The sequence below is a fragment of the Micrasema longulum genome, unplaced genomic scaffold, assembly GCF_059751315.1.
Source record: "Micrasema longulum isolate JH-2025_06_02 unplaced genomic scaffold, ASM5975131v1 h1tg000127l, whole genome shotgun sequence".
NCBI classification, from domain to species: domain Eukaryota; kingdom Metazoa; phylum Arthropoda; class Insecta; order Trichoptera; family Brachycentridae; genus Micrasema; species Micrasema longulum.
Window position 1 is genome coordinate 1,241,959 of NW_028277333.1, and position 10,959 is coordinate 1,252,917.

Here is a 10,959-nt window from a genome sequence, read left to right on the forward strand (position 1 = left end):
AAACTAATGTATTATAAATTTGTGATTGTTAATGTTTTATTACAGAGAAGCCTTTAATAATGGCTGGCCCACAAGACGTGGAGGTAAGATTTGGGGGAAAAGCTGTGTTTTCCTGTAAAGTAAGCGGTGACCCAGAACCGGAAATAACTTGGATGAAGAATTCTAATAAACTAGCCTTGTACAATACAAGGTATCAAATTCTAGAGGACGGTTCTCTGCAGATAGATGATTCCGATGAAGACGATGAAGGATTTTATGAGTGCGAGGCTAAGAATCCACTAGGAGTAACAAAATCAGGAGCAGCTAAAATGGTTTTGAATAAGCACGGAGTGCCAATTGAAGGTACCTTCTTATGAATAAGATTTTAAATATCATCCTAAAGAAATTGACAATATAAACAAAAATATTGCTAAAAGCCAGTCTGACTGTCAGTTGCACCAAAAATTGATAATTTAAAAAAAAATTGTCATCATCATTTATTTCTCTAGCATTACCTAGGGATGCATAGGGCACCACATTAGTACTCCAATCGCAGCATAACTGGATCATTTTTGTTACACGGAAGATAAGGTTAATCTTATGCAGGATCTTATCCAGAAACAGTGAAACATTGCAGTGTTCAACCTCTTTGTGCGTACTATCAAAACAGCGGGATCATAAAATTCCAGTAAAAAAAGTGTATGGCATATTAGTTGGGATGCGGTGTTTATATATTACGTCAAGATTTGGACTGTCAATGGCATCTACGGATGATACATACTACATATAAAAATAGTTTATTAATGATAAGTGATTGTAAATTGGTTTTACCAACTAAATTCAAATAACTTCAAAAAATTTCGTGATCTTATCGTCATTTTGGTCAATACTTCTTTTTTATATTGAAAACAACTCACTCTGCCGAGCATGTTGTTTTTATTAATACTTATCAAAAAGTTGAAACAATTTTTTCCCAAACCTTGCCGGGAATCGAACTCAGATCTTCTAGCATGATAGGAGGATGGGCTATGGACTATGCTGCGAGGCTAACTAATTCCCACTTGATTTCCTTTTTCAGGATTTTCACCTAAGAGTAGCCATCGTGGCAAAAACACTTCTCCGGGGTTTCACACACAGGATTGTATTTTGCATGGACACACAAAATTTAGAGTGAAATAATTCTTGCATTTTTGTCAAAATGAGTTTCATTTAACTTTTTTGTGCATAAAGTTTTTTTGGTGCAACTGGCTCTTATAACAACCTTAAATAATAATTGAATGTTTATTTTTAAAAGACTATTTTAATCATCTACTGTTTGTAGAATAACAATAGTACAATATTAGCAATATTATTTTACTTATTTGAATTTACATCCCAGAGAGTAAGAAAAACCTATTTCTTGGCAAAAATAATAAAAATTAAAACCACTTTTTCAGTTCCTCCCAAGTTCACAAGAACCCCAACTAGCGGAATTATACAAAGAGATCAGAAAACCATGTTCTTGTACTGTGAAGCGAAAGGAAAACCACACCCACACATTTCCTGGTTCCATAACAACAAAAAATTGGTTCAATCTGAAAAAGTTCAGGTCATTGAAAGAGGTACTCTGCTTGTTAAAGAATTAAATGAAAATGATACAGGCGAGTACAAGTGTGAAGCGGAAAATATAATCGGAAAGATATTTTCTGTTGCTACAATTTCAATGTTTGGTGAATATTATTTTTTTATATATACGACAAAATATAAAATAAATATTTAAAATATCAACACTCAAATTCTAACATTACCATTTTTTGTTTTCAGCATCTCCTAAGGTATTAAATATTTTAAAGGAACCCTCGGTTTATAAATTTGGACAGCAACTAAATTTGACATGCCTTGTTAAAGGTTATCCACAGCCCATAATCACATGGTATAAAAATGGAATTCTACTTCAAACATCTGAAAAAATTACTATCAAAAATCAACAAGTAATATTGAAATATCTGAAAGAAACTGACTCCGGTGTCTATCTATGTAGAGCAGAAAATCACGAAGGATTTACTGAATCATCAACAGAGTTAAATGTAAAAAAAAATTCAGTAACTTCACCACGTCTTGTCTTCAAACCTTATGATATTGAAGCATTATTGGGAAGTAAAATTGAACTTCCTTGTAAAAGCGAAGGTAATCCAAAACCAGAATTAAATTGGAAAAAAGATGGTACAAACATATTTCAAACCGAAAGGCATCGAATTTCACATGGTGGTAATTTATATATAGTTAATGTGACGCAACAGGACAGTGGGCGCTACGAATGTACAGCTATAAATGAATATGGAAGAGCCACATCTTCTGGCTTTGTCACAATTATTACAGAGAGCATTAATAAACCTGGTGATAAATTTGTTAAAATAGCATTTGCTGAAGCCACAAAAGAAATAGATTTGGCCATAAATAAAACAATCGATTCTCTGTTTGGGAATAGTAGCGTGCGCCCAAACATGGGAGACTTATATAGAATTATCCGTTATCCAAATGCTGCAGATAGAGAACTCGCCAGAGCTGGTGAAGTCTATGAGAGAACTCTCGTCAATATTCGTCACCTTGTAAATCAAGGCAAATCCGTCAACATAAGCACTGACTTTAATTACAAGGAACTTCTTTCGCCAGAGCACCTTAGCTTAGTAGCCAAATTGTCAGGTTGCATATCCCATAGGCTTACAACAAACTGCAGTAACATGTGCTACCATTCTAAATACAGAACATTGGATGGTACTTGTAATAATTATGATAATCCTACTTGGGGAGCATCTAACACCGGATTCAGAAGAATTATTAAACCAATTTATGAAAACGGTTTTGGTCAACCGGTAGGATGGTCTAGGATAAAAAAATATAACAATTATACATTGCCAAGTGCTAGATTGATATCTTCCAAGCTCATAACAACTACAAAAATTACACCAGATACCAAAATTTCACATATGGTAATGCAATGGGGACAATTCTTGGACCATGACCTAGATCACGCAACACCATCAGTAAGTTCACAAAGTTGGGATGGTATTGACTGTAAGAGATCATGTGAATATGCAGCGCCGTGTTTTCCCATTGATATACCAAAGGGGGACTCAAGAGTTGGAAATAGAAGATGTATAGACTTTATTAGATCCAGCTCAGTTTGTGGATCAGGCATGACATCAGTATTTTTCGATGAGTTGCAACCTAGAGAACAAATTAATCAATTGACTTCGTACATTGATGCTTCACAAGTGTATGGTTTTTCCGATTTAGTAGCACTTGACCTTCGCAATATAACAACAAATGATGGATTAATGCGAAGTGGAGTAACTTTTCCAGGTAAAAAAGCTCTTCTTCCTTATTCCTCGGGAGCTCATGAAATGGACTGCAGAAAAGGTGCGTTGGAAGATAACATAAAATGTTTTGCAGCAGGAGATATTAGAGCCAACGAACAAGTAGGGTTACTTGCTATGCATACAATTTGGTTTCGGGAACATAACAGGATCGCTTCTCAATTGAAATTTTTCAATCCTCATTGGCAAGGTGACATTCTCTATAATGAGGCAAGAAAAATAGTAGGTGCGGAGATGCAGCATATTACTTACAGTCACTGGTTGCCTATAATATTGGGACCATCTGGGATGAAAAAACTTGGAGAATACAAAGGCTACAATCCATCTGTTAACCCTACAATAGCAAATGTATTTGCCACAGCCGCACTTCGCTTTGGTCATTCATTGATAAATCCGATTTTACAAAGGCTGGATAAAAATTTCCAAGAAATTCCTGAGGGACATCTACCTTTACATAAAGCATTTTTTTCATCTTGGCGGTTGGTAGAAGAAGGTGGAGTAGATCCTTTACTTAGGGGTTTGTTTACTGTTCCAGCCAAACTTAAAACACCGGAACAAAATCTGAATTCAGATTTAACAGAAAAACTCTTTAAAGTAGCCCATGCCGTTGCTCTAGATCTAGCTGCAATGAACATTCAAAGATCAAGAGACCATGCCAATCCATTTTATATGAAATGGAGAAAGTATTGCAACCTAACAGAAGTACATTCATTTGACGATCTGAAAAACGAAATATCTAGCGCCGAAGTCCGCCAAAAACTTCAAGAATTGTATGGTAGTGTTGACAATATAGATGTATGGGTTGGCGGAATTCTAGAGGATCAAATTGAAGATGCAAAAGTCGGTCCATTATTTCAATGTCTCTTAATAGAACAGTTTGAGCGCTTAAGAGATGGAGATCGCTTTTGGTATGAAAACCCCTCCATGTTTAAGCAAGATCAACTTTCACAAATAAAGCAGGTTACATTATCTAGAATATTATGCGATAATAGCGATAGCATTGATAAAGTCACCAATGACCTGTTCACGCTTCCTGAATTACAGGGTGGTTATGTTTCATGTGATCAAATACCGAAGGTAGATTTGAGGATGTGGGCTGATTGTACAGATTGTGAGGGTGGATATTGTAGCATTGTGTCTTCACAGCAAACAAGGCAAAGGAGATCTTTGGAAGCTCTTCTCGATGAAGCAACAAAAATTAAAGCCAAAAAGCCCGAAACCATTGATGAGTATATGACTATATTAGAAACATTGGAAAATATAGTAAAAGCAGTAAAAATTGGATTGGAAAAGCACGAAAAGAATATTAGCCATCTGCAAGATAAAAATTGTAATAATAAATGCAAAAAAGAAAAGAAAAAAAAATCAATCTCCAGAAATGATGCCTTTTCTGAACCATGAGAATAAGTAAACATGAAATCATACTTATTATCTGAAATACGTAAAAAAAAACGTGATAATATTGTTAATGTTATGTTTTGAGTATTTAGTGATAGTGTTTCATAGAATTGAATGCATAGATTGCATTTCACCTGCATGATTTGTTTTAAATTGCATCATTTTTCTTGATTAAATAAGTTTTAATAAAATCTAATTATACATATAATAATACTTTACAGTTTTATTCCACTTTTATTTATAAATTTTTATCAGTGACCGGGTTTCGTCGTGACCGACATCGGCAGACTGGTGGGAGACTAAACAAATTTCTATGTTATATACAAGTGCAAGCAGGGGTTGTAAATCATGATTTTATATAATTATAGAAATAAAAGAATTTAAATTAAAATCATTTAAGTATAAGGTAATAACAATTATAAGAATTGTTTAAAAGTATACAATAAAAACTGGTGTAAATTCAGAGAATCACTTAATTTCCCCGTCAATGGAACTACCAACCAGCTGCCCCAGTTATAATTTTAATTAAATTTAAATACATATAATTCAAATACATTTTCATTATAAAACTTCATAAAATTATATTATTTACACCAGTTTTTATTATATACATTCAAACAAAACTTATATTCTTTTAATTGTTATTACCTAATTGTTATTAACTTAAATGATTTTAATTTAAATTCTTTTATTTCCATAATTATATAAAATCATGATTTACAACCCCTGCTTGCACTTGCTTATAACATAGAAATTTGTTTGGTCTCCCACCAGTCTGACGATGTTGGTCACGACGAAACTTGGTCATCGGTAAAAATTTATAAATGAAAGTGGAATTAAACTATAAAGTATTTTTATTATTATAATTAAAATGCAGTTCCACCAAGAAATGTCAGTAGAAAAAATCAATATATTAAATCTAGAAAATTCTCCGGAAACAACAAAAACTGTTTTCCTTAATGCTAGTAAGGGAGAAAATAATAAGAAAAATGATCATGTTTAATGCAAGTAAGCAGAATACAAGCATAAAAAATCTGTTTTGTTGAAAGAAAATATGATAAAACTATTTTCCAAGAGAGCAACACAAGTGTAACCAGTTTTGAAATCATACAGGTAGATATTTTCTTAAGATTATAATATTATTGCCAGATTGATCAAAAGCATTTTACATAAAAAAAGTTTGCCTGTAAAGTTACATTAAATACCTAATATTATAATAAATATTGTTGTAGTTCATTTTCAGTGATTTTTGTATTTAAAAAATAACTCAGACACTTTATTACATCGCTTATAGCTATATTATTACTCTAAGTGTAAAACAATATTATAAACATCGCTGCATGACAGTAATGCAAAAAAGATAATAAATTGTAATCGCCGCCTTAACGCTAAGAATTTGCAATTTACCAATTTTGTATTTGAAAAATAAGTGTCCAAACAATGGGCTTCCATAGAATACTCGAAAAATACTTCTTGTAATAAGAGTTTGTGTGAAGACCAAATAACCATAATATTTAAAACTATTTTTTTTATGTGCAAAACGGCTCACAACAGTATGGAAGGAACGATTGTAAGCAATAATATTTAAAATTACTGCATCTAAAGACCAAGAAAGCAAAAAAAGTATTACTGTATGCACAAATATTTCTTCTTTGATGTTAATTTATAAGTGTACTTAATAAGTGAAGAAAAAATATATCATGTTATTTCATTGTACAATTAAATTAAACATAATTTCATATTATATTTTTAAAAACCATTTGATAAATAATGATGTTTTATTTTTAATGTTTAACAAAAATTTCTACTTCTAGTAATTAATTATAGTATAGGAGCAACTTATTTTAACGAAAATAAGAAATAAATTACCTTTAACTACTTGTATACATAGTTCTAATTTGTAAGCTCAGAGATTATTACATTTGTCCTATAAATTTAGTGTGAGTTCCTCTAGCTATTATAATATTTGTATTTTTCTTCCGAAGTTCCACATCCAAAAAGGCTAAAGTTTTCCCAGACTTTACAGTACGCGCATCTACCACAATATCATCCCCTTCGCGGGCGCCTTTTAAATAACTGTAACAAAAAATATATACAACAAACTTTATAAAATGTAGTTTGTAAAAAAAAAACCTAATATTCTCTTAAGGTATATATATTTATTATATTGATAATATATGAAAAAATTTGTGCCACTTTTGAGCTGATACACTCATACTTATTTAAAAATGCCAAAAGTTTGAGGCAAACTGTAGCAACCATGAAAATTTTTTTTATATTCAAAAATATTAATCTATTTTATGCATTGTAATATTAAAAAAGTAATAAATAAAACATGTTATTCTATACAAACAATACTTTTTATTTCTGCATCAATGATTCACCAAATATTTATACTTTTTTTTTCATCACAGTTGTTCTGAGGTAGGTAAAATGGTACGGATTTGAAACACCTAATGAGTGTCTACACTTTTTGGTTGTGAGATTAATCTGATGACAATTGTTTTTTAACATAATAGTTTATTCATATTTGCAATCCTAGTTTATTCATATTTGCAATCCTAGTTTATCAAGAAATCTTAGAAAGTATAATGCCAAGATAGTGAATGGACAAACCCCTTTGAAGGTTGAAAATAGGGTTTGCTTCTAAAATAATAAATTTAAATTGAAAATGCAGTGGTTAACAGCAAAATTGGCAGTTAATAATGAAGTCCCAGTGCTGAACCTTATGTATTGAAGCAAAGAATGGAATTGGAAAAACAAGGATCAAAGTAGACTGGATGCTGTCAAAATGCGATCTCTTAGCGAATGTGTGGAAACCTATGAACAATAGGTGTAAAAATACATGTATTATGTAAGGCTGAGATAAGCAATATTGACAAAATCAAGAAAGGAGTGATGTGTTGGTTTGAACATGTAGAGTGAATGTACAGCGAAAGAATGACGGAAAAGATATTCCATGACCAAATCCAACAAATATTTGAAGATGGACATGTCAAAAGTAGGAATAATCGGCCCGCGCATAAGAACATGTATGAATGTAGAGGAAGCGAGGTCTGTATGCAAAGACTGAGTGATGTGGTGTTCTATTCTATTTGCCTACCCCTACAAGGAAACACCGCAATGGTTTGTTTGGAAAACCAAATGTCACCTATATAACGCCTGCATACCACCTATTCTCCGCTATGTATTTGAATTATGGCACCTTACTAAGGGCCCAAAACAGCAAAATACTCAGTTTTGAGAATAGGAGTCTGAAAATTCTTTGGTGTGTGGTGGTTGGACCTTGTGAGAAACTGAAAGCCCTCTCAACTTATTTCTAGAGGGTTGTTTCTTTTCATGTTATTTAGAATTAACATTTACGGCTTTCCATGCCCCTATCACTGAAAAGAATGAACAATTGTCTCGCAACAAGTTAAAATCCATATTGCTTATAAACTTTTATTTTCAGCTCTTATGACTTATCTTTGGCTGGTTTAAGTAGTCACTTTGTGCACTGTAATATTTTCATTCTTTATACACATGTTCTAAAATCCATATTAATTTCATTCTAACACCCTGTTAATTTTTGTGAAACTATACAATGAGTCAAACAATCATTTAGTTCATCCAATGATAGACCATACGCACTGTAAACTTTCTCATTTCTTTCAAAAAAGGATTCTCCATAATCTTGATAAACTCCCCAGTGCGTCTAATCTAGTACTTATTCAGTATCTACAGACATTCGGACATACTCAAAACATACACTACTTTCACTTATATATCATAGCATAACAATGTGTTTAGTCGGGAGACTGGTGGGAACCAGTCTGACTATATTGTTCACTACGAAATCCGGTCACTGGTAAAAAAAATCGCCATTAATATTTGGTCATTAAATAATGTATTTATCTGTTTTTTTTTTTAAATGATTTCTCTGGATTGTGGATAGTCTACCCAACTAGACACAGCCGGTTTTAAGGCAGACATTTTTATATACAGTGCAAAATAATAACAAAACACGACTACCTGCTAATGAATTTATTTTACAATTTTGATTATATATTTGGGACTTGAATAAGTACTCACTATTTTTTTAATGAAAATAAGGACTTTTTAAAAAGTTAGTGAAGAACACGTCATTGAAAGTATGGTCTATTGCTAGCGATTACTTTCTCCCATCTTTCTGGCAGCATACAAATACTATCTCAAGAGAACGACTCATCTTTTGAGGTTATCCACACACACGGAGCAATTTTTTGGCATCTTCATAAGAATGCAAGTGCTTCTCAGCCAGGCCATGAGTCATCAATCAGATGGCAGGAGCAATGCCCGGTGAATACGGTTTCATTACACAAACCCAGTTACCAATTGTTTTGCAAGTTTATTTAATTGAATCCTGGTCATGGTTTTACAATCTTGGGCAATACATTGAATATTTTGGGTCCATATACATGTATTTAATATACTAATAAATCTAAATACCTGATGTGAATGTCCACAGAAACTCCTCCACTAAGGCCATTTATGCTGGTCATGAGAGCGTATGTAGAGATAGAGTCCACTAATGTTGCTATAAAGCCTCCATGAAGACCACCACCTCCATTTAAATGTTCAGGACCAACTTTGAATTCAGCACTGCACAACCCCTCTCCTCCAGAAACCAATTTAACCTGTAAAAACATAATATCTTTGTTATAATTAGTCAAATAGTATTACTAGTTCTGACCACTCGACAAGCATTATCAACAAAATTAAAAAAGGGGTTCTGTGTTGGTTTGGACATGTTAAGTGAATGTCAAATTCCTTTGCACAAGTAGCAATACAAATACGTCAGTGGAGAAACTCAATCTATTGATATCTTTATATTTATAACCTGGTTGTAGTCCAGTGATAATCCATGTCCAGGCATATAAAGAATGCAGTTCTGTGTGTGAAAAAGAACCAGAATCCTTGACGAGTGTATTGGACTCAGTGGCTACTCTCAGATTAAAATCTTGAAAAGGTAAATCAAGGGGAGATAAGTCCGCCTCAAAGAATAGTGGTTGCCACGTTCGGTTACCATGCTTGAGGCCCTAGATTCGATTCCTGGCAGAATAGACGTGAAATATCGATTTTAAAAGTGGTTTTACACTGCAAGATTTCACTACTCCAGGAATGCCGCCCGAAGCGTAAGACTGATCACTTCACCTTCCATGTAACTAAAATGATCCAGATACACTGCGACAGGAGTAGTAAAGCAGTGTTATGTGTACTACTGGTGCAGATAGGGAAATGATGATGCACATATTTCTTTCTTATTAAAAAAATAATAAAAACGCTTGACTTTTAACATTCTTCTACTTTTCCATATTCGCTAAGTGGAACATCTGGAAAAAAATTGGTATGCTTATCCACAGCATAAGCACAGCATAATTTCAAAAGATGTCTGTCGTAATAAAATTTTAAAATTTATAAAATTCCAAAATACAATATAATTACTTATTCGTCGACCGTTAAACACTAACAATATATTTATGATAAAAAATACCTTTTCCAGCACTTTGTCATAACCATGTGTCTTGCTAATGTATTCTGCCACCACTTTCAATAATTCGAGTCCTTTCTGCGAAGTCATTCTGGTTGAAATGTTTTATTTTCCCGCGAGCAATCTGAAAAGTCATTATATTTACGTAAGACGCAGAACATTGACGAAATCACTGACAAATGTATGAACAATTGATATTCGATAACATAAACAAGGTTTGGAAACATACCAAGGATATGTCACTCATCCAATACTTTATTGTAAACTTTGAATAAACCAATTAATTATAATATTAGACATTAGACTATGAACGAACCGCTCACCGTATCATTCACGTTTCACGTTTTTATGACGGATATGACCACAGAGATAGATAATGACATTTTTGACAACTGATGTAGAAGTGTACGTGATTTTCTATGGTGAGGGCACCGGCATCGCTGAACCTCATATTTATTATGGGAGTAGGTACCAAGATTAGTTTTTTTTTTTTTTTTCTTTAATAAAATTATTATAACTCACTAAAATAAGTTTGCAGATTCCATTCCTATATTATTTAGTAACTGAACTCAGTTTAATTATTTTATAACTAAACAAATGAGACGTCTGTAAAAAAAAAACTTAAACATCAATAAATGTCACATAATTTGAAAAAAAAAAGTACCTTATAAAGTAAGCAAAAAAAGTAACACTGTGGAGTTATAGGTTCTGCTTCTC

The 10,959-nt window shown here is 32.7% G+C and overlaps 2 protein-coding genes across 4 annotated transcripts in view; one reads left to right on the plus strand and one right to left on the minus strand.

Moving 5' to 3' along the window:
- The window catches only part of LOC148284358 (peroxidasin-like), a 95,541-nt gene extending 90,663 nt beyond the window's left edge, over nucleotides 1-4,878 (plus strand). The window contains exons 5-7 of one of the 2 annotated variants that reach the window (XM_088240936.1): nucleotides 46-342; nucleotides 1,416-1,688; nucleotides 1,783-4,878. In XM_088240936.1, the coding sequence (XP_088097062.1) occupies nucleotides 46-342; nucleotides 1,416-1,688; nucleotides 1,783-4,736 (3,524 nt within the window). In that variant the 3' untranslated portion in view covers nucleotides 4,737-4,878. Of the gene's footprint in view, nucleotides 1-45; nucleotides 475-1,415; nucleotides 1,689-1,782 lie in introns of those variants that run through there. The other variant, XM_088240943.1, reaches the window with a different exon arrangement.
- Nucleotides 4,879-5,959: 1,081 nt separating this feature from the next.
- Nucleotides 5,960-10,650, minus strand: LOC148284359 (acyl-coenzyme A thioesterase 13). Of its 2 annotated transcripts, none has more exons than XM_088240960.1 (4): nucleotides 10,566-10,650; nucleotides 10,246-10,366; nucleotides 9,201-9,388; nucleotides 5,960-6,809 (listed from the first exon to the last, which is right to left on the minus strand). In XM_088240960.1, the coding sequence occupies exons 2-4, from the start codon at nucleotides 10,330-10,332 to the stop codon at nucleotides 6,650-6,652; spliced, it is 435 nt and encodes a 144-aa protein (XP_088097086.1). In that variant the 5' UTR covers nucleotides 10,333-10,366; nucleotides 10,566-10,650; the 3' UTR covers nucleotides 5,960-6,649. The 2 variants fall into 2 exon arrangements, with proteins under 2 accessions (XP_088097086.1, XP_088097078.1); XM_088240952.1 differs by having other exon boundaries at nucleotides 10,472-10,649.
- Between the last annotated feature and the right edge of the window lie 309 nt (nucleotides 10,651-10,959).

What these genes read in the sequence shown, in the direction of transcription:
- LOC148284359 (XM_088240960.1), bottom strand. Translation starts at nt 10,332, where the DNA reads ATGACTTCGCAGAAAGGACTCGAATTATTGAAAGTGGTGGCAGAATAC. An exon ending in ATGACAAAGTGCTGGAAAAG is followed by an intron (nt 9,389 to 10,245) that starts GTATTTTTTATC and finishes ATGTTTTTACAG; the next exon opens with GTTAAATTGGTTTCTGGAGG. An exon ending in TCTGTGGACATTCACATCAG is followed by an intron (nt 6,810 to 9,200) that starts GTATTTAGATTT and finishes TTTTTGTTACAG; the next exon opens with TTATTTAAAAGGCGCCCGCG.